General features: G+C 37.8%; 2 protein-coding genes across 2 annotated transcripts in view; one reads left to right on the top strand and one right to left on the bottom strand.

The window, feature by feature from the left end:
* The window catches only part of SH3BP5 (SH3 domain binding protein 5), a 76,804-nt gene extending 74,901 nt beyond the window's left edge, over positions 1-1,903 (top strand). Inside the window, exon 9 of the mRNA XM_025376324.1 lies at positions 467-1,903. Coding sequence (XP_025232109.1) covers positions 467-684 — 218 coding nt within the window. The 3' untranslated portion in view covers positions 685-1,903. The remainder of the gene's footprint in view (positions 1-466) is intronic.
* A 1,921-nt stretch (positions 1,904-3,824) lies between these two features.
* CAPN7 (calpain 7) overlaps positions 3,825-23,572 on the bottom strand; it is a 47,054-nt gene continuing 27,306 nt past the window's right edge. Inside the window, exons 11-21 of the mRNA XM_025377542.1 lie at positions 22,830-22,936; positions 21,676-21,796; positions 15,970-16,114; positions 15,727-15,826; positions 14,991-15,126; positions 14,326-14,401; positions 10,870-11,015; positions 9,744-9,806; positions 9,058-9,188; positions 5,712-5,804; positions 3,825-5,619 (exon numbers count right to left, since the gene is read on the bottom strand). Of these exons, the coding sequence (XP_025233327.1) occupies positions 5,475-5,619; positions 5,712-5,804; positions 9,058-9,188; positions 9,744-9,806; positions 10,870-11,015; positions 14,326-14,401; positions 14,991-15,126; positions 15,727-15,826; positions 15,970-16,114; positions 21,676-21,796; positions 22,830-22,936 (1,263 nt within the window). The 3' untranslated portion in view covers positions 3,825-5,474. The remainder of the gene's footprint in view (positions 5,620-5,711; positions 5,805-9,057; positions 9,189-9,743; positions 9,807-10,869; positions 11,016-14,325; positions 14,402-14,990; positions 15,127-15,726; positions 15,827-15,969; positions 16,115-21,675; positions 21,797-22,829; positions 22,937-23,572) is intronic.

The raw sequence follows: 23,572 nt of genomic DNA, 5'->3' as shown, positions 1-23,572 counted from the left end.
CCAGATGCCGCACTGCCTCTGTAGCCTGACTGTTGCGCCGTTCCATACCTCTGCCAGGTCTCAGGGACCCCATGCTGCATTACCAGGTCTCTGTGGTTGCGTTGTCAGTATTGATCACTGAGGTTGTTTCCAAGTGCTGTTCTAGGGAGCTCCTGGCTCCACTCAGCTTCTATAAAGTAGAGCTTAGGTCCTGTGTCTCACATCAGAACAGTCTCCTTGGCAAGCACACAGCAGAGAGGTTTGTTTCTCAGCTATAAAGTCCATGTGGCAAATTTCATCTCTATAGCTAAGGAATATATAAAACATCACAAGGAATAAAAGCAGTAAATGATTATGTACTGAGAACCTCTCTGATAGGCACGGTAGGCAACAGTGGGAATTCTACAGGGCTGTTAGCTGATTGGTTTGAGCTCAAGTGACTTAGAATTGTTAATACTCACTTTTGATAATCTTTGTATTTCTACAGGAGACAGGGCAGAAGGGGCAGAGAATAAAACAAGTGACAAAGCCAACAACAACCGGGGCCTCAGCAATAGCAGTGGCGGTGGTGGCAGCAGTAAGAGCCAAAGCAACACCTCCCCTGAGGGCCAGGCCTTGGAGAACCGGATGAAGCAGCTCTCCCTCCAGTGCTCAAAGGGAAGAGATGGAATTATTGCTGACATAAAAATGGTGCAGATTGGCTGATTCATCCTGGGCCCTGGCCCATGTGCATATCAACATTTATACATGGAACTGGAGAACATTGTGCCAATAATCATTTAATATATGCCAAATCTTACACGTCTACTCTAAACTGCTCTAATGAAGTTTCAGTGACCTTGAGGGCTAAAGATTGTTCTTCTGGGTAAGAGCTCTTGGGCTGGTTTTTCAGAGCAGAGTTGTTGCTGCGGGTAGACTGTGACCAGGTTCACAGCCTTTGTGGAACATTCCGTGTAATGGCATTGTGGAAGCAATAACTAGTTCCTATGAAAGAACCAGAGCTGGGAAGATGGCTGGGAAGCCAGGCCAAAGTGGGGGCAACAGCTTGCTTCTCTTTCTCTTCTCACCCTTCAATTTGTATGGGAAAATGGAGATGTCCTCTCCACTTTATTCCATGATATCTAAACGAAAAAGAAAACCCACACACAAAGCAAAAACTCAAGCATTAAGAGCACATATTTTTGACCCAGTGGAGGCTTAAAAAAAAAAATCCAAGAACATAATTCATGTTCACTGCCTCTGGTGTGTTCAGAGGGGGGCTTTTAAAAAAGTGTGTATTCTGGGATACCCATTGAAACCATTTTCTAGAAAGGCTACCATGAGCTGCACTTTTTGGGGTGGGAAAGGTGAATGCCGGGGGGGATGAGGGTAGGAGGGACTTACAGAAGGGGATTTGTGGCTGTGGGGGAGAAGGTTCTACAGCATAAGCCTTATCCTGCCAGCCAAGGGGATTTATTCTAAGAGAAGTGCATGTGAAGAATGGTTGCCACTGTTATTAGATTGACAAGATGTTAATTTCTCTGTAGGTTGTTAACGTTAAAAATAAATGAAATTATTTAAGGGTTATGCTGCACTAGTATTCCTTAGAGGAAACTGTTCTTTAAAGTTAGGAAAGGGAGTAGGCAGGCATGTGTTGGCAAAGGCTGTTAATAGTAGTAAGTGTTAAGACTGCTTTTCTTTAATGTTTTCATGGTAATGCATATTTAGAGCACTGTATTTTTGTCTTGTTAAGAAAATTTAGCATTTCTAAAAGAAAAAAGTAACCCTCTTTCAAACTGTTAATTCTGTCACAGCCTGTATATTTTAGTCATTTGTAAATCTCTTCATACAATAGTGACTTTTTTGACTGATACAGTATCTTAATTACAAGGTTATTTTGTACTTGTCTTAATACACTGAGTGTAATAAAAACAGCTTGAGAAAAGTTTCTACTTTCTGTGACTTCAAATAACTCCCAGTATTGCCCAAATCTTCTAGGCAACCCTTCTGCCATAAGGAAGAGCATGGAGTGCTGTGCTCACCAGTCATCATTTTCAATTAAGGTCATGAATAGTAATAATTTAAGCCTTGATTACCAAGGTTTGAATTCTACTTTTGCTGCTACTAAAGCTGCGGGCAGTGAGGAAACACAGTGGCAGATAAGTAAAATAAAGACGAGGTGGTGACGCTGGAGGAGTGGGCCTCGGCTGCACACTGCATGCCGTCTCCTAGGAAGCTTAAGTGTTGCTGTCAGCTCTCATCCCCAGAGAATTATTTAATTAACTGGGGGGTACACTTGGGCATTACTTTTAAAAGCTCCCCGAGGGAATTCAAATGTGCATTCAGAGTTGAGAATCAGATGGATCCTTTCTCTGTGGAAATGTTACAATGCTGGACTCTTAATCTGCGTTTCATTATTAAAGCATGCTGTGGAGAAAAAGTTCTTGGTTGGCCAATCATAAGGTTTAAGTTTCAGAAATAACCCTTTGCAGTATCAAAAGGTGTTTTACCTAGAAGTTAATATTTCATCTAGGAAAGTTCATAGAAGTCCCTTGTGCTATTTAAGAACATTAAACAGCCGGCCAGGCCCGAGGGTTCATGCCTGTAATCACAGCACTTTGGGAGGCTGAGGTTGGTGGATCACTTGAGCCCAGGAGTTTGAGACCAGCCTGGGCAACATGGTGAAACCCAGTTTCTGCCAAGAATACAAAAATTGGCCAGTCTTGTAATTTGGTCTCAAACAAGAACACTTAACAGCATACCTGAATTTGACTAGTGACCTTCAGGGTTCATTCAGTTCTCATAAAATCTCCTCACACCCTTTAACCTGTAGTAAAGACACTGAGACTTGCTTGACTTACCATTAGCAAAAACTTCCCTGCAATTGAGGCAATTCTTTTTCCGCCTAGAAAAAACACCATCTGGAAAATAGCCCAGACTAGGATAAAGTTTTTACAGCAGAGTCAAGTTATACAATCTAATAACTAGAAATTTCTAAGTACTTGCAGAGAATGAAAGTGGGATGGAATTTTCTAACATTGGGGCTTTCTTTCCCTTGTCTTTACAAAAGACAAAGCCTAGGCAGTCAGTAGCACTAGAGTATTCCTTATTTGGGCATTAAAACTCTCTCTTGTTTCCTGCCTCAATCCCCTTTCCCATCAGCCTACCTGTCTCTCCTACACCAGAAAGGGATGCAGACCACCTTTTGACCACGGCTCCCTTGTCACACTATCACCTAGTCAAATCTCTAGTTTTACGTAGTCTGCCCCCACTGCTGTCACTGTGGCCTCTTTATCTCCACCACATTTGACATTTAATTATACTCTTCTGGGAATTCTGTTCATTAGGCTTCTTAAATCCCCCTCCAACCCCCTTGTTTTCTTGTATCTCCTGTTAGTCTATGTATTTTTTTCTAAAAATTAGAAATACTTTCTAAAAAGCTTCCCCCAAATCAGTTCTTAACCATCTTTAGTTCACATGTGACTCCTGACTTTTTGGGTGATCTTGCTTACTACGCCACGTTGATTCCAGATCTGGATTTTCTGGGCAATTTAATGTGTCAAAACTTACCTTCAGTGAAGCTATGAGCATCTGTCCATGTGCTGAATTAGAAACCTGAGTCATCCTCTCTAACAACTCCTGACTAGTCTGTCTGTTACTTAGAACCTCTGAAGGGCCTGGATTGTTTTTCCTCCCTCTATAACAGGTCTGGATCTTGTCCCTCCCTCGACTAGATGGCTGTGTCTGTGGGTGTCATTAGACACACACAGCAGGTCAATCAGGGCTCAGGGAAGAAGGCTTGTAAACCTGGGGCAAATACCTTAATCTCTTAGGCTTCTTTCCTCAATTGTAAGAAGTACAAATAATAGTATCTATACTTTATTCAGCTATTGGGAAGAGTAAAAAGAAAAATATACACATTGGGTACATAGTAAACACTCAATAATGGTCAGTAGTCTGTCTTTTGAAGCCTTTCCTTCAAGGTCCAAGTTAAAGTATCAATTCTTCAAGTACAATTTTTTATATTGGTCCAGCCAAAATTAATCTTTCCCTTATTCATACACTGGTGGCATGTTTTTAGAGCTCTATTATAGAAATATCAGTGCCACAGTTAAGTTGTTCACATATAGGTCTCTTCTAATACATTTGATGGATTAGGTTTTCAGTTTGCATCCTGTACAAGATCTTTACCACAACAGGTTCAAATCATGTGTTTATAATATAGTTCTTATGTTCTGGATTTTTTCTTTTTAAAGAGTAACAGAAAACTAGTTAAATTAGTCCACCTAAAATTAATAGGCTAAAACTGAAAGCATGAAGTATTTACCAAAATGAAATCTCATTAGTGTAATAATCTACCACTATTCTGTAAAGAACAGATTTTTGTTGAAATATATATTTTCATGCAAATAATCTATCCTCATTTACATGAAACATGACAGATGAAATCTTTGAATAAATCTAAGTTAAACTATGCAATATCCATAAGTATAAACATTTTATTTCAATTTAAGGTAGTAGCAATACAAAATAAGTTCTGACAATTATAAAGTAGAGACAATGAAAAATCCCACCCTATTTTTAGAATTTTAAAATATTGAGCATCATTCTATCCTGATGGGTTTTTATGTAAACTGGGAATTTACATGACACCAGTATCTTGGCAATTCACTTTTTCTGAATGCTACATATCCCAATCACCATATATTAAATTCTCTATTTTCTTCAAAGTGCCACTGCCACAAGAGCACTGAACAATACAGCCATTTAAAAAAAGACGACACAAACTAAATTGTAATGTCTTCAATATCTCAATTACTATTTTTTAAAAATAAAAACCGCAGTAGCGAATTTCTCTAAGTTCTTGCTACATGATTGAATGGGAGATAATCTCAACAATTTTTGTTCTTAGGCATGAGCATCTTCATGCTAAGGTAGTCTATATTTAAAAGCTTTATTCTTTCATAACAACTGGGCAACATTTTAAAATAATAAATAATGCAAAATTAAAATCAATTATGGTGGCACAATTCATTTGGTAATTAGTTGCCCAAGATGTATAGTAGAATCAAGCAGGTTTAATGTCCACATGCTCTGCAAAAAAGGGAAACAATGGAAATATTTCAGTATATTAATCTAGCCCACTATTCCACTCAAGGAATCTATATCCTTTTTCTCATCTGGTCTCAGTTCCTTTATCCTCTTAGCAAAGGCATCTCACAGTGATGACTAAATCTAATCTTAATCATATGCACTTTTTATACAAAATGGCCCCTAAAATGCTAGCCAACTCTATATACACAAAACCATGTAAACGGTACCTCTAGGTGATTTAGGTAATTCTGACTATATACAGTTCTTACCAAACACCCTGACAAGCACCAGATTCCACTGTAATGTGTTTTTAGATATTTAATTTCATTCTGATTGTTCTGCTTACTGTCCTGAAGATTTGTGTCCTTATTTGAAGAACTGATGTTTGGTTAAGTATAAAAGCCAGTAACGAGATTTCTCCATCACTGAAGTTGTGTGATCTTGATGGGGATAATGCTATTAAAGTCCAAGAAGAAAGGTCCTTCTTGTTTAGGCAAAAAGGTGCTAGGAATGATATTGAAGATCCCAGAAGGTATATTTTCTAATTCCAGGTAGCAAAACCCACACCTATATTTAGAGAAAATGAGAATAAAGTTTATAGAAGATGATGCCACAAAAAGTAAAGTATAAAATAGATACAACAAAAATGCCAACATTACCTATAGTCACCACTAGATTTCCTCAGAAAGCCATGGGGACCAGGATCTCCTACAGTAGAAACGGTTACAACCTCAAATCCAACGCTATATTGCCTAGCATTTAAAATGAACAGAATTACTGTATTAATATATAGTCTCAAACATGTGATTTAAAATAACTATATCTGAAGTGTCGATGTCATATTATGTTTCTGAAGTTTCAGTAGAAACACATGCACTCTATTTGTGATCATGTAACACACCATTTATATATTTCAGTTGAAGCCTTAAAAATTAACACTGGATTAAACTTATTTTAAGAGAGACTGTATTTTTACCATGGGCTCCCCGGGAAATATTTTATTTTTTTGAGACGGAGTCTCGCTCTGCTGCCCAGGCTGGAGTGCAGAGGCGCGATCTTGGCTCACTGCAACCTCCGCTTCCTGGGTTCAAGTGATTCTCCTGCCTCAGCCTTCTGAGTAGCTGGGACTACAGGGGTATGCCACTGTACCTGGCTAAATTTTTTTGTATTTTTAACAGTGACAGAGTTTCATCATGTTGGCCAGGCTGGTCTCAAACTCGACCTCAGTTGATCCGCCAGCCTCAGCCTTCCAAAATACTGGGATTACAGGCGTGAGCCACTGCACCCGACCTTTTTTTTTTTTTTTTTTCCTGAGACAGGGTCTCACTGTCACCCACGCTGGAGTACAGTGGAGCAATCATGGCTCACTGCAGCCTTGCCCTCCTGGACTTGCGATTCTCCCACCTTAGCCTCCTCAGGACCTGGGACTATGGGTATGTACCACCATATCTGGCTAATTTCTTAAATTTTTTTTTTTGGAGACAGGGGGTCGCCTTATGCTGCCCAGGCTGGTCTGGAATTTCTGGGCTCAAGCTATCCTCCTGCCTTGGCCTCCCAAAGTGCTGGGATTACAGCCTTGAGCCACTGTGCCTGGCCACAGGGAATAATTAAAAATATTGTCGTTGGCTGGGCGTGGTGGCTCACGCCTGTAATCCCAGCACTTTGGGAGGCAGAGGTGGGTGGATCCCAAGGTCAAGAGATCAAGACCATCCTGGCCAACACGGTGAAATCCCATCTCTACCAAAAATACGAAAATTAGCTGGGCATGGTGGTGCGCGCCTGTAGTCTCAGCTACTTGGGAGGCTGAGGCAGGAGAATCGCTTGAATCCAGCAGGCGGACGTTGCAGTGAGCCAAGATTGCACCACTGCACTCCAGCCTGGTGACAGAGTGAGACTCTGTCTCAAAAAAAAAAAAAAAAAAGAAAGAAAAAAATTGTTATTGTAACAAATGGGAAGGCCTATGGGAAAGGAAGCCCTGAAACAAAATCTGAATTTACAGAAGTATTTAGCACACGATAAACATGGCATCCCAAATCAGTAAAGAAAGATTCATTTAGATGGTGATGAGGTAACACAAAATTTAGAAAAAAACTGTTAAATTGTATTTTATACCAAATATAAAAATATATTCATATGAATTTTTTAAATGCAAAAAAATTAAACCATAAAATAATCAGAATATGGTGAAAATTAATTTGATAATGTGGTGAAAGTTCCTGTCCACAGCAAAAGGAAACCAGAAGACAGATTTCATTATTTTAAAATGAAATGCTTTTCTATGTGGGAGAAAAATGACAATCTGAGAAAAATATCTGCAAATATGTGAAGGAGTTAATACCCTTATCTTATTCATGCTTACAATTAAAAAAAAAGATAACTCTATGGGCAAGAAACATGAATAGGCAATAAATAAACAATATTGTAACAAACATTGTTACATGTTCAATCCATCTAGAAATTAAGTACAAAAGAGCAAGTAGGTTTATTTACCTATTTCACCTATCAAACTGGTAGGGGTTTTAAAAATGACTTTCTTGTGGAAAAATAGTTTAATCCTATCTTCATATTTTGGGTTATTAACTGCTGCTGGATTAGTTTGTAAGAAAAGCAAAATTAAGCCCAATCCTATTTAGAAGGTAGTTTTGTTTTTATTTGTATTGGTTGTTTTTTTTTTTTTTTTTTGGTGGTTGTTATATGAGACAGGGTCTTGCTCTGTCGACCAGGCTGGAGTGCAGTGGCATCATCTGGGATCACTGCAACCTCTACCTCCTGGGCTCAAGCCATCCTCTCACCTCAGCCTCTCAAGTAGCTGGGATTATACAAGCACATGCCACCATGCCTGGCTAAATTTTTCAAAAAATTTTTGCAGAAATGAGGTCTTGCCATGTTGCTCAGGCTGGTCTTGAACTCCTGAACTCGATCCTCCTGTCTTGGCCTTCCAAAGTGCTGGGATTACAGGTGTGAGCCACCATGCCCAGGCTGTATTCTCTATGTTTTTTAAACCTTTTAAAACTATGAAATATAACACTTAAGTAAAACATATATACAGCTTAATAAATCATTTGCAAAGTGAATAAACACCTCAGCTTCCCCATCTGTCTCCTCCCTGCAAATTGATGTGAAACAGGGTTCTAATTACCCTTTTTACACATGGATACTCAATTATTCCATACCATTTATTGAAAAGACTGTCCTTTCCTGGGTAACCACCACCCAGATCAACAAATCCTCTCAGCACCACAGAATTCCCTGTATATTCCTAACTGCAACTCCTGTCCCCTCACAGAGCTTTTATAGTACTAACTCTCTCACTCTGCTTTATAGTTTTACAACCTTAGTGTGCATCCTTAAATGACAGTCTTTTAGTTTTGCCTGTTCTTGACTTTACGGAAGTAGAATCACATGGTATATATTCTGTACATATGGCTTTTAAGGCGTATCCATTATGACTTATCCATTATGTTGTGTATAGCTGTAATTTATTTCCATTGTTATATCAGGACTCTATCATATGACTATATTATAATCGTAAATGTCAATGAACATTTGTTTCCAATTTCTGGCTATTACAATGGTTTACTGGCCATCTGGATTGCCCCCTTTATGACATGTTTTTATTTTTTAAAAACTGCAGATTTTTTTCTTATCAAAGTAGCATATTTACAAATATTTTAACATGCTCTTTGTCTTAAGAAATCTTTCCTTTCTTGAGGTTAAAACATTTCCTGCATTATCGTCTAGATGCTGTATTGTTTTGCCTTTCACATTTAGGTTTGTAATCCACCTGGAATTTTATGTGAAACAGGGTTCTAATTGCCCTTTTTACACATGGATACTCAATTATTCCATACCATTTATTGAAAAGACTGTCCTTTCCTCACTCCACTATAATGCCATTGTTATAAATCCAATGTCCATATATGCTTAGGTTTTTAAACTTTTTTGTTACACTATGTTCATTTTTAATAGAACATCATTAATTTAAGAAAGTTACTCATCACAAACCTTGGTCCTCGTAGCTCAATCAGTAATGGTCCAGTCTTTTCTATATGGAATTGGTAGATGGGGTTATTTTTGTGAGTCTCTTGGAAATTTCCACATCCCCCAGCACTCTGACCACTCCACTTTCCATTAATCTAATAAAAACAAAGTTTCAGTGTTAACAAAATTTCATTCTTCAATTCCACTTGAAGACAAAACTCCATCTCCAAAAAAAAAAAAAAAGGCAATTTTCTACTCTGTGGCTCCAACTCCTCTCTCCCATCTTTATTTGCTGGTGACAGCCAGGCTGCTTTGTTACACTAATCCCTATTTTCATCTCTTAGCCGCTAATCAAGTTGTTCTTTCTACAAGGCATTTTCCATAGAATCTTCCTCTACACATCTAGCCTACCCTGCAGTTAATCTCAAATTCTACTTTTAAGGTTCATCTACACAGACCTCTCTAACAACCAAAGTTTGCATTCATCTTCTTTCTCTGAATTTTCTTTTCACAGACGTTGCTCACTGAAGATCTTGTATTCCAACCCAAATTGAAGGCCACTTACGTTTCCCATATATTCCTGTGAAGCCTTAGAATGTCTTTATTTCATAATAAATTGCTAAATATAAAGAATAAAATGAGAGAAATGGGAAAGCGAATTTAAAAATTCTAAAAGAATGCTGAGATTACAACCAAATGAATCTTCTCACCCGTTTTGATAAGGTGTATGGTGAAGGAATCTTTGAAAAAGTAAAACTGCATGCTGAATATACCTAGATTAAAAAAAGACTGTATTGATAAATTTTACACTTACAAGAACATCAAAGTGATACATGAATATACTGGAAGACTAAAAAAATCAGTTGGCATATACAAGTCATGATTCTACAGGCAGCCTAGTATCAGGTCAGGTTTAATGAGCTGGGAACTGAGAAGCTAGGGGTGTGGTCTTGGCTTTCTCTGCTACTAACTGTGTATGACTCAGGACAAATTACAATTTTTCCAGGCCGTGGTTTCTGCATCTGAAAAATGAAGCAGTGGCAGCAGCTCCCAATGTCCCTTTCATCACTAAAAATCTACTCAAATTGAGCTGCTTATCTAGAGCAAACAAATCTATATAGAAGAAAATTACAATGACCTTCCCAACTAGATCAGAGCAGTATGTTTCTAGTGACTGATTCTCTTTCACTAAGTTCAAAGTCTTCTTCAAGTCAATACAAATACTAAACAGGCTAAATAAGTTTTTATTGCTTGCTTTAAAATGAAATGTATTGGCTGGGTGCAGTGGCTGACACCAGTAATCCCAGCACTTTGGGAGGCCAAGGTGGGTGAATCACTTGAGGTTAGGAGTTCGAGATCAGCCTGGCCAACATGGTGACATCCCATCTCTACAAAAAATACAATAGTTGGGCGTGGTGGCAGCACCTGTAGTCCCAGCTACCCAGGAGGCTGAGGCAGGAGAATTACTTGAGCCCGGGAGGTGGAGGCTGCAGTGAGCTGAGATTGCACTAATGCACTCACTCCAGCCTGGGTGACAGAGCAAGACTCTGTCTCAAAAAAAAAAGAAAGAAAAAGAAATGTATTAGTCCAACATACTATATTACCGTGGGGCTAAACTATTACTATGAAAATAAAAATGTTCTTTCAGAATAAAAACATTTCTTTTCAAATGTATTATTTTCTACAGAAAGCGTAATTTACTATTAAAATAAGCACAAAAATAGAGAGCAATACATTTTCAGAAATAAACTTTCTCCAGATAATCCCACTTACAAAGCGGAGCACATTACGTCTTTATATTACTGTGTTTTGTCACTGTGTGTTGGTTTTACTTACCCGAACTGTGTAATGGATTGTGTTCTGTTTTTCATATTGAGAAACCACTAATGTAAAGGTATGGGTGCCAGGTGTGGTCAGCTTTATCTTAGTCAAATAATGAGGGCTGTTAATTCGAATTCCATCAATGTATGGAGGTGGGTCAGCTGCAAACAAACAAGTAGGCTTAGAGAAAAGGAGACTTTTCTTTCTTTAGTTTTTGAAGTTTTATGGTTGATGTAGGAAAAATAATTACTTGGATGGACATCTCCTTAACTGATTCTCTCCTTAAAACATAATGATATTAGTGAATTATAATTTCACTTGAAACCTTTAAAATTAAACAGTTCCTAATAAGCAAAAATAATCTTTTTGAATACTTTCAATGAGATATAACCTTACTTGCTATTTGCTCTGTGTTGCATTTCAGTAATTCCTACTATTTGTTCTGTGTTGCATTTTTCTCCCATAGAGGATTTTAAACTCAGGATTTTTTTTTCTTTTGAGATGAAATTAAAAATAATACAAAGTAGTATGTAAAAATATATATTCCCCACTACTCAGGTTTAAATTAACTTTTTTTTTGGTCATTCTAGCTTTTTCATAAAACAATGTCTCTTTTAACTATGACCCTTATCTTATTCCCCTCTACTGATGGATTTGGTGAACATCTTTTTAGACTTGAATACAAAAGTATTCCACTCCTAAAAGTGAATGAACAAATAACTGTTTCTGGTATAAGTGTATATATAAAAAAATAGTGTATGTCTTATATCTTTCATTTTTCACTCAACATTTTAAAAAGAGCTATGTTGTTCTACACAGATAGTTTATTTCTTATAACTGCCTGTATAATATTCCATCACATGAATATGACATTTTATCTACACCCCAACTGGTTTAGAAAATCTGGATATTCAAAAAAAAAAAAAAAAAAAAAAAAAGAAAATCTGGATATTCAGATTGTTTTCAATATTTTGTTATTACAAAGAATGCTGCCTATTTTTCTTTGATAGTCCCATCAGTCAAGCCTGATACAATAAAATTTTATGCATGTCAATTACTATATGTTAAGATCGATGGTCTCAGCTTATTTAGGAATGCTGAATATTTATAATGGGACCTATCAGAGAAACTAAACATTTTAGTATCTCAAATAACTCATAAGTCTCTAATGATTAGGGGTGGTGTGATCTAGTGAGAAGAGTAAAGAATTGGCACATATGTGGATCTTGAACAAGGTTTTTAACCTTTTCATGTTTCAGTTTACTCTTCTGTCAAATGGGGAACAAGGCCTGTCCTATTTACTGCAGAGTGTTCTAATTAAAATAAAATGATAAACATGAAAGTATTCTGAAAAGGCACAATCACTCTACATAAGATGGAGCATTATTTTAAAAAAAGGAAAGCTTGGCTAGTGTAACTTGACAGTTGTCACTGGACCTACTATGTGCCATGCTCATTCCAGTACCTAGGGATATTGACTAGTATGACTCAGTGCCTGCCACCAACACAGTGTAATAGGGAAGAATGCCATACTTCCCTATGATTAAACAAAGTAAGGCTTAAACCACTTCTGATCACATCTTCCCATCACTGCCCATTTCTCTGCACAACTTTCTTGCAAGAACTGTCAACAATTGCTTCCTTACATCATAGTCTCTTTTAAAACCAATCCAATTGGTCTTCTATCTCCACCTCTCCACTAAGCCTGTTCTTATCAAGGTCAACAATGACTGCCACAATGCTAAGTCCAATAGTTTCTTCTCTTTAATTTTTATTTTAGGTTTAGGGGTACACGTGAATGTTTGTTACAAAGGTAAACACGTGTCATGGGGGTTTGTTGTACATATTATTTCATCACCTGGGTATTAAGCCAGGACCCAATAGTTATCTTTTCTATTCTTCTCCCTCCTCCCACCCTCTCCCTACTTCAAGTAGACCTCAGTGTCTGTTGTTTCTTTCTTTGTGTTCATAAGTTCTTATCATCTAGTTCCCACAATAGTTTCTTCTCTCACCTAATCTCATTTGATTTCTCAAACATCAATAGATGCAGTTTTCCTTTCTTTCTCTCCTGAAAAATGTTCTTTGCTTTGGTTATGTGAAACCTCACTGTTTCATCAGGCCCTCTGTTCGAATTCTTTTGTGGTACCTTTTCCTCTGCTCAACCTCAAGGTGTCTGAGAGTCCAAGGTCAGATCCTGCGTGTTAATCTCTGTACCCACCACTCTCTTCACAGGTGATTTATACAGTCCCATCTTCAAATTCCATCTATATGCTCCTGACTCCCCTATCTGTATCTCTACCCTTACTCCAGAACTTGATTCAAAAATCCAACAGCCTAACTGGCATCTCCATTTGGAGCCAGGAAATGCCATTTTCCTGATTATGACAAGCCAAAGACCCTCCGAACCCCTGCCAGTGGTGTACAGAACCTCATGTGATCTGACCTCTGCAAATCTTTCTGACTTCTTTTGATACCACACCTACCCAGGCAATTGGCCTGTTCTCTGTTCCAAAAAGACACCATCTTTTCTCACTGTAAGGTCCTTGTACTTGCTGTTCCCTCTGCCTGTAGTGCTTTTCCCTTGATTTCTTTGCACAACTGGTTCCTTTTTTTGTTATTCATAGCTCTTCTCAATCCCGCTCAAAGAGGTCTTCTATGACCACCCACCAAAAGCAACCAACCCACTCACTCACATACCCCTTTTTTACATATGTGTATCAATACTTGATGTTTTGCTTACTAACTGTCTCCACAACTAGAACATAAGCTCTATGAAAACAATCCTGTTTAGTTCATCACTATTCTCCACAGCCTTAGGACAGTTTATCTCACTAAGTGATACACATTTTTTAAAAATGTGAAAGCAAAGTGGTTTCAATACAATGTGTTAAATATCTCAGGTGCCCAGTGGAAGGAATGGTATTTGGGCTGGACCTTAACTACGCGCATGAAGCCAAATAGGGAGACAGGAATATGTGGGTAAAAGGTGGGAGGAGAGATTCTTGAGAGAAGAAACCATGAAAAAAAGGCAACAAGGGCACGGTGTATTCTGGAGTAGCAACTATCTCAACTGTGAGAAGCTGGGGCATGAAATAAAGGCGGGCAGGTAGATTAAGGCTGGAATATAAAAAGCCTTATATATCATGCTAAAGAGCTTAGATTTTATCCAGGAGTTCAGGGAAAACTACAGAATACATTTGATTAGAGTAAAAGACATCACTTAAGTTTCAGAAATAAAATTCTGACAGCCATGTGTGAGAATATGGAAATCCCCCCCTTGGAGTCTCTAAATTAAATCAAAACAAAACACAGAACAGTGTAAATACCCATCTGCTTGAGTGGTTTCTATAAGTCTATCAACATAATTATTTCTCTATATTATCTACATAAAATGTGTCATTTTTCAACTTAATCATATAAATAAAATCTTATGTATGTTTATTTTAATGTTTGCTGGGCTACTAAACATACCTGGGTAATAAACTTTTTTCCCATCAGTCTTGTAGACAACCATTGTGATAAATTCTCGATTATTCGCAAAATCATCCTAAAATCACAAAGAATCCAATGTGGTTAGAAAATGGGTTGAAAATGCTATTTATTTTCTTTTTAAATCTCTCCACAAAAAATGCTCTTTAAAGTTAAAATACCTCTAATTTTAAGAGCATTTTTCTCAGCTATTTAGTGCTATAAGAAACATTGTTTTTCTGAATTAAATTGTCATTTTAACAGATGACCACAATGTATGAAGTAATATAGTAAAGAAGATTCGGAGGCTATTAAGATTATGGTTAACCTTTACAGAATCAAGACTAATGATTTAACATTTCCAAACTCCCTTCAGCATATTTCAATGTTAATATTAAGATGTAAACTATACATGATCAACCCCCAAACCCTCACTTTTAAAAAGCATAAACTCCCTCATAGTTTTCTTCAGAGATGACTTTTGAACAAGATTTAAGTGTATAATTATAAAATACAAATTTCCTTAGAGGAAAATATTCATTTGTCGGAGAAAACACTATTCTCTGGGCACCTAATTAAACAGGCTGGTGTTTACGTATGTCTTTCACAATGTTCTAACTATATTTAAAAAATTTCTGTATGGGATATCATTAGAAGGGTATCAGTACCTTGTCTGTTATGTGTCTACTAAGCAAAACCCAAACTGCAGCGCCCCCCTGTGGACACTGCACCTCCAGTTTGTACTGGGGGTTGTTGGCCAGGCTATAGGCATCTTTCACAGGTCCTTGCTTAGCATCCCAAGTACTAAAAGATAAAGTCAACAAAGAAGGTTGTAATTAAATTTCTCATAGAGCTAAAATATAACACTATTTCAAAAAGTGAATTAAGCTATCTGAGTTTTTGGTTTTGTTTTACTGTTTTTAAATTTTTTGGCACAACCAGGAAGCATGGAAAGAAAACAACTATTAACAAGATAGTCAGTGTGGGCATGACAAAAAGAGATGGAATGCTAGTCTTCCTAAATTAACCATTCTGTTTTTTATTTATTTTTTTGAGACAGAGTCTTGCTCTGTTGTCCAGGCTGGAGCTCAGTGGCGTGATCTTGGCTCACTGCAACCTCCACCTCCCAGGCTTGAGCGACCTGCTGACCTCAGCCTCCTGAATAGCTGGGACAACAGGTGTGCACCACAATGCCCGGCTAGTTCTTGTATTTTTTGTAGAGATGAGGTTTTGCCATGTTGCCCAACCTGGTCTAGAACTCCTGAGCTCAACCAATCCGCCCACCTTGGCCTCCCAAAGTGCTGGGATTACAGGCATGAGCCACCGCGCCTGGCACCATTATGTTTTTACGTGAAGAAAGTGGATGCTATTTTAAAGCATACTCTGCAATGCGCAAAAAGTTACCTGTGAATACACGTTGATTCTTTAAAAAGACCTGGATTCCAACTCAAATAAATCACATCATAATACTGGCACAGATCATCCCAGGAAATCCAAAATATTCCTGAAAATTAATATCTTTGTTAATCTAAAAAAATCTTAATGCTAAATGATTTTAAGTCAGTTACATATCTTTCGCCTTGTTGAAACATGTTTTTTTTGTTTTTTGAAGAATAAATGGTATTAAAATTAAAAAGATATATTTACCGTTGTCTATTTTCTGAGCTGTTCGGGGATCAAAGTTTAAATACTTTTGCAACTCTGGAGTCCAGTTTTTTACATCATTTTCACTGTATCTTCCTTTCCAACGTAAATGACTCCAAGGATTTTTCAACTGGATAAATCGCAGCCCCTATGTACAAAAGAAACAGGAGATAACATTAAGTTGCAAAACAGTTTTTACCGTATTAGTTCTCTTATTAGAGGATGAACTGAGTACTTATCAATTCTTTTCCCTTCAAATCAACTTGAAATTAGTATTTTTAACACTTTCACCAGGTCATACATCAATCAAAAACTGTAAATGGCTACTGACTCCCTAGAGCTAATAGTGTAGTCTTTCACTGCATGTAGTTAAAATTATATAAAATTCAAAAATCAGTTTCTTAGTCACAGCAGCCACATTTCAAATGTTAAATAACCACAGGTAGCTAGTAGCAAATTCATTGGGCAGCCCAGATAAAGAACATTTCCATCATTGCAGGAGTTCTAAAAGACAGTACTGCCTTAGAGCATGAAGTATTTTCTGCCTTTTCAAAGCTCACTCTACTCTGGCCTGACTTTATTTTCCAGTATGTATACTCCATGTATCTTTGGCTCTAATCTAGTTTTTCCTTTCAGAATGCAATAAAATCTTTATTCAATTTTGCCTCTAGAGGCATTTGCTCATGCTGTTCCCTTTTTCTGAAAGGCCCTCTTTGATCCCTTTAGCTATCCTTTCTTCTCAGTGCAGATAGATACGGTGAAGAAAAGAGAAAAGAACATGGACTTTGGGGTCAGAATAAAATGGGACCAAATTTCAGTTATTTGGGTGGGTCATTTACCCTCTCTGAACACTGATTGACTCATATGTAAAATGAAGATTATGATGTGTCCCTAGAAGATGGCTGTGAAGATCAAATGGAATTAACAAAGTACCTAGCATTTAGTAATTTCTTTCTTTTTTCTCTTCTCCAAACTTCATAGTGCTAACAATCTGTATTACATTAGTTTAAAACAAATAGTATCCTATCTTATATTGTTTCCTACAAATGTAGTCATCTTGTCTCCCCAATGAAATAATTAACTCCTTGAAATGGTAACACTATCATCCCTCTTCAGATTTTCCACTGATTTATGGAACAGAGTGTAAAGGTAAATGCTCAGTCAATACCAGGCATGTCTACAGAATTGAATACATTGATTCAGGAAAACAAAAGAGGTGGTAAATCAAAAATAGTATTTGTCTTACTGCAAGCAGTCACCTTAGGAAATTGTGTACTTTTTAAAATGATATCATAAATCAAACTGTTTGGGAGACATCTAAACAACCACAACACATTCCTTTTGCTATTTTAAATGGTGACAAATTGTGGCTGGGGGTAGATGTACGTGATTTCTGGACATAAGACTCATTCCTCTTAGGCTATATTCCCTAGAAGCTTCATTAATACAATTTCTTTCATCAATATCTTCTACACCATATGTGTCTCACCACACGTTAACTCTAATTCCTTTCTTTTCAAAAAATTTAATTCTCCATAAGCAGGTAATCTGCTTCATTTCAGGACTCTTAACACTTCCTAAAAGAGGAGCACAAAGGACAGCAAATTGCTGCTAAGCTTTTCAGAGACAGACCCCCAGCATCAGTGATATTCAAGGACACCAAGATATGGCTGTAGATTTTGTTGGGATCGGTAGAGAACCAGCCCTAAAAAGAAGGAATGCTAGAGAACTTAAAAAAAAAAAAAAAAGAATTTGATTTTGCTGAAACATCCAATTTCTAAAGTTATTTCCAAGTGGCAGCAAAGGAAAAGACTTGGACAGCTTCAGAAATTCTATAACACTTGTCTGAACTGAAGTCAGCACCCTGATGTGGAGCTGTACTTCCATAGTAGACTATTTATGAAACATCACCTCAAAGACACAAAAATGACCCAAAGAGAGAATCGCTGAGACTAAAATGAAGGCCTTGGAATACACAAGCAGGTTAGAGGTAGTCAAACAAAAATGATAGCACTTTTATGCAAATATTAATAAATATTGAAAATCTCTTAAGTGAAAAAAGTCACCAATGATATAATACTAAGCAGAGCTGTCATAGTACAAGATTAGGTCTTTCTGCAAAAAAGAGGTCCTAGAGATAAATGCTTGAATCAAATATGGAAATATTTTAAAACAGAAGTCGGAATTGGCCAGGCACGGTGGCTCCCACCTGTAATCCCAGGACTTTGGGAGGCTGAGGCGGGAGGATCACAAGGTCAGGAGATCGAGACTATCCTGGCTAACATGGTGAAACCCTATCTCTACTAAAAACACAAAAAATTGGCCGGGCATGGTGGTGGGTGCCTGTAGTCCCAGCTACTCGGGAGGCTGAGGCAGGAGAATGGCATGAACCTGGGAGGCGGAGCTTGCAATGAGCCGAGACCACGCCACTGCACTCCAGCCTGGGCAACACAGCGAGACTCCATCTTTTAAAAAAAAAAAAAAGAAGTCAGAATTAAACAAACACTTCAAAAGGTAAGTAGCAAAAAATAAAAAACAAAAATAATGCACCTAGGAAACTCCTTGAATATATATCTAAATAAAACAGTACTGGAGAAAACCTTTAAATATACATTTTTTGAGGCAGGGTGTCACTGTGCCAACCAGGCTGGAGTGCAATGGTGTGATCTTGGCTCACTGCAGCCTTTGGCTCAAGTGATCCTCCTACCTCAGCCTCCCAAGTAGCTGGGACTACAGGCATGTGCCACCATGCCCAGCTAATTTTTTAAAAAATTATTTATTACAGAGATGGGGTCTTGCTATGTTGCTCAGGCTGGTCTTGAACTCGTGGCCTCAAGCAATCCTCTCGCCTCAGCCTCCCAAAGTGCTAGGATTACAGGTGGTGAGACATGGTGCCCAGCCACTTAAAATGTTTTGACCGGTATTTGTGGCAAATTACAATTCTAAAAAAACCCAACCTTACTGGTGTACCTAATTTCATATAATGTTTATATTTTTTGCTTTAAGTGGTCAATTTTTATGCCACTTTTAAAGAAACAATTCTACAGAGTATGGCTGGGGGGTCCAACACTGACCAGCTAATTTGTAAAGTTCCAAGACTATAAATTTTATAATGGTGCGATACATCCCTACCGTCCTCATAATTCATATACAGTCATGCACCATATAATGAAATGTTAGACAATGATGAACTACATATATCATAGTGGTTCCATAAGATTATAATGGAGCTGAAAAACTTCTATTGCCAAGTGACATCCTGATGATCCTGCCCCCATGTGGGCCTAGGCCAATGTGTGTGTTTATGTTTCAGATTTTAACAAAACAGCCTTAAAAAAAAATTAACAGAAAAAAGCTCATGTGAAGTATTTGTGTACAGCTCTATAATGTGATTGTGTTTTCAGCTAGTTGTTATTACAGAGCCAGAAAGTTAAAAAAATTTAAAGTTTATAAAGTAAAAAATTACAGTAAGCCAAGGTTAATTTATTGGGCTGCTCCGATGGTAGTGGGTTAATCAGAACTTATTAATAACATTTGTATCACTAAAGTTGGTATACAACCACCACTGATGAATTTGGCTTAGAACAATTCATTATTGAAGAAAAAAATATTTTTATAAAGTCTACATGTCCAGTGTTCATAAAGTCTACAGGAGTGTACAGCAATGTCCTAGGCTTTCCCATTCACTCACCAGTCACTCACTCACCCAAAGCAACTTCCAGTCCTGCAAGCTCCATTCATGTAAGTGCCCTATACAGGTGTATCATTTAACAAAATCTTATATACTGTCTTTTTACTGTGATTTTTCTATGTTTAGATATACAAATACCAAGCTGTTACAATTGTCTACACTATTCAATACAATAACATGCTGTACAGGTTCGTAGTCTAGGAGTACTAGGCTATACCACAGAGCTTGGGTGTATAGCAGGCTGTACCATCTAGGTTTGTGTAAGCACATTTTATGATATTCATGCCACAACAAAATCACCTAACGATGCATTCCTTAGAATGTATACTCATTGCGCCGGGCGCGGTGGCTCAAGCCTGTAATCCCAGCACTTTGGGAGGCCGAGACGGGCGGATCACGAGGGAAGGAGATCGAGACTATCCTGGCTAACACCGTGAAACCCCGTCTCTACTAAAAAATACAAAAAACTAGCCGGGCGAGGTGGCGGGCGCCTGTAGTCCCATCTACTCGGGAGGCTGAGGCAGGAGAATGGCGTGAACCCGGGAGGCGGAGCTTGCAGTGAGGTGAGATCCGGCCACTGCACTCCAGCCCGGGCAACAGAGCGAGACTCCGTCTCACCAAAAAAAAAAAAAAAAAAAAAAAGAATGTATACTCATCATTAAGCAACGCGTGACTGTAATTCCACGTGCCATACATAAGCAAACAACTCTAATTAACACATAGTAGTGTTCTGTTATTGCTGACTGATCCCTACTTCTATTCGTTCTGGTATTAAGGGTCCTTCATTAAGAAATAGTACTTCTTTAATAATCTTTGTATTTTCTAATCCATAGAACTAATCCATTTTTCAGTTAAAAATAACAACCACCTCAGAAGTAATGAAGTCAAATATTCTAACCAGATATTGCAGAAATAGGGTCTGAAAGGCCTGACAGCATGCAAGGGCTTCTAGGAAGAAAAATACTTGCTCACACAAACACAATGGCATGTATCTTATGCCCAGCTATCTTCCTATTTTCTTCCTCTTTCACAATTTTTTATTTTTTCAGACAGGGTCTCTATCACTCTGGCTGAAGTGCAGTGGTGTGATCAAGGCTCAACACAGCCTTGATCTTCTGTGCTCAAGCAATCTTCCCACCTCAGTCTCTTCAGCAGCTGGAATTACAGACATATGCCACCATGCCCCGCTAATTTTTAAATTTTTTGGAGAGATGGGGCCTTACTATGTTGCCCAGGCTGGTCTTCAACTCCTGGCCTCAAGAAATCCTTCTGTATCAGCTTACCAAAGTATTGGGATTACAAATATAAGCCACCATGCCTGGCCCACTTTCATAAGTATTTATTTAGTGTCTACTATGGGTACTGGTCCATGGCCTCTTAGGAACTGGGCCGCACAGCAGGAGGTGAGCAGTGGGCAAGTGAGCATTACAGCCTGAGCTCTGCCTCCTGTCAGATCAGTGTGGCATTAGATTCTCACAGGAGTGTGAACCCTATTGTGAACTGTGCATGTGAGGGAGCTAGGCTGTGTTCTCCTTATGAGAATCTAATGCCTGATGATCTGAGATAAACAGTTTTATCCTAAAATCATGCTCCCACCCACCCCTCCGTCTGTGGAAAAACTGTCTTCCACAAAACGGATCCCTGATGTCAAAAAGGTTGGCAACCACTGCTTTAGAGCTTAACAATGTGATTGATCCAAACACCAAGACGCAGTGTGGAATCTTGGGAGCTATATATTCCACCTCAAAACTGCTGGTTTTATGGAAAAGACAAAGAGGTGTAACAGCGTTTCTGTTCTGTCATCAGTATCTGTGCCATCCCTGTGATTTCCTTTCCCACCTTTTAATTTCATAATTTCCAATGGTAGAGATCAAGTTGTTTAATGTAGTAGGTGAAATGGTTTATAAACTCCACTTTAACCTTGATTTGTCAGTATTCAAAAGTCTGATAAATTATCTGGGATCCCTGCAATGTCTTATCCAACAGGAGAAATAAAAGAAAAAAATTTAAGGCAAAACCTTGAACTCTCTAATATCCAAAACAGCATATGCATGTGTGGGAACCAGACCCCACTTCTCTCCTTCAGCTTCTGTCATCATTCCAGTTGACGCAGTGATGAGGACATCTCCTTTGTGAAATCTGGAATGAACCCCAAAGACAATTAATTAAAGTAAAATACATTTGTAATACTAAGATCACACCATTTTATCTTTTAGTCTAATGGCTTACATGAAAATGGGCTGTTCCCACCCCCAAAGAATTTTCAAAAAGAAGTACATTTCTAATGCACAGTATGTAAAATAAATGATCACATTTCTCTTTTTTTTTTTTTTTTAAGTTTCTGGCAACTTAATTCCAAAGTAGAAACCTACCAAAGAAGGAAAACAAATGCTAAATTTCAAGTGGTTTACAATAAAAAATAAAGACATGAAATACCAAAGGCATTTCCCAATAAGGTATTGGGCTTTCTAGTTTTGCAACTGAACGGGTATTACTGTTTAGACAAATTTCCAGTCCCTTAAATGGATACGGATTATCCATTTAAGGCTTAACTTCTCAGACTTCTCTTTTCTCACTTTCCCTCAACTTGGTAACTAATTAGTAAATCTAAAATAATTTTTCCATATTACATATTCAAATATTTTGGACTATCTACAATTTGGATTAACTATAACTATTAAGGGAAGATAACTGAGGACTGACTATAGGAAGTACAAAATGTGAAGTCTATTTTAAAAACAATTTTCTTAATAACTAAAAACAACAGCTTCTGCAATCTCTATTCTAAATAAGCCGTGATGTTTTTATTTTTTAAATTTTTATTTATTTTTCAGATGGAATTTTGCTCTTATTGCCCAGGCTGGGGTGCAATGGTGCGATCTCTGCTCACCACAACCTCTGCCTCCTGGGTTCAAGCGATTCTCCTGCCTCAGTCTCCTGAGTAGCTGGGATTACAGGTGCCGCCACCACACCTGGCTAATTTTATATTTTTAGTAGAGATGGGGTTTCTCCATGTTGGTCAGTCTGGTCTCAAACTCCCAACTTCAGGTGATCCGCCCGCCTTGGCCTCTCAAAGTGCTGGGATTACAGGTGTGACCCACCATGCCCAGCTGGCATGATGTTTTTAAACGGCCACATTTACCACACACATAAAACAAAGAAAAATGTTTACCTTTGATAAAGCATTCTGAAAGAATTATCCTTACTGAAAGTTTGGCTATCTGAATGCATAGCAATTCTTTCTGGTATCCAGCCAGTCAGTGCATGAAGATCAATATTCTGCAACAGAAACACATTTCAGGACTGCCAGTGTCATTTTCAAGTTCTTAAATCCCCAGAGCAGCTATTATAACTCGCTGATTTGGCACAATGATTTTGGTAGAAATAAATCAGAAGGTAGATGTTTTCGACCAGTAATGTATTTCTTATTTAACTCAAATTCCTACCTGAATTTGAACATGCGTATTTTTCCCTACAATCTTTGTCGCTCTTCCTGCATAAAAAACTATTTTACAGGTGAATATGATAAAAAGACACGTAACAGAAAAAAACTCCTTCAATGATGCAGTCACGAGTCCTTTAGTGAGTTCTTGCAATGATGCTTCTCATGTTTTACATACATTCCCATTCTTTCTCTACCTAAACTTCACTGAGTAAGCAACAATTAGAAAGCTAAACTAAAAGTATGTGAAGGATAGAGCAACTGAAAGTATAGGCTGGGAAGAGAAAAACTGTAACATCCTATTGCATTTAATTATGACCTATATATTCTTTGCCTAGCATTAGAACTAGGGGCATAAAAAAAAGAACCGGAAAAGTCAAGGACACCTGGTTTGGCAGGGAAACTAATCACTTACAAATGATGGGTGATTTGCATATGTTACTTCATTTTACTGTTGGAATAAAGATGCAATT

The sequence above is a fragment of the Theropithecus gelada genome, chromosome 2 (genome assembly GCF_003255815.1).
Source record: "Theropithecus gelada isolate Dixy chromosome 2, Tgel_1.0, whole genome shotgun sequence".
NCBI classification, from domain to species: domain Eukaryota; kingdom Metazoa; phylum Chordata; class Mammalia; order Primates; family Cercopithecidae; genus Theropithecus; species Theropithecus gelada.
This window is presented reverse-complemented; position numbering and strand designations above follow the sequence as displayed.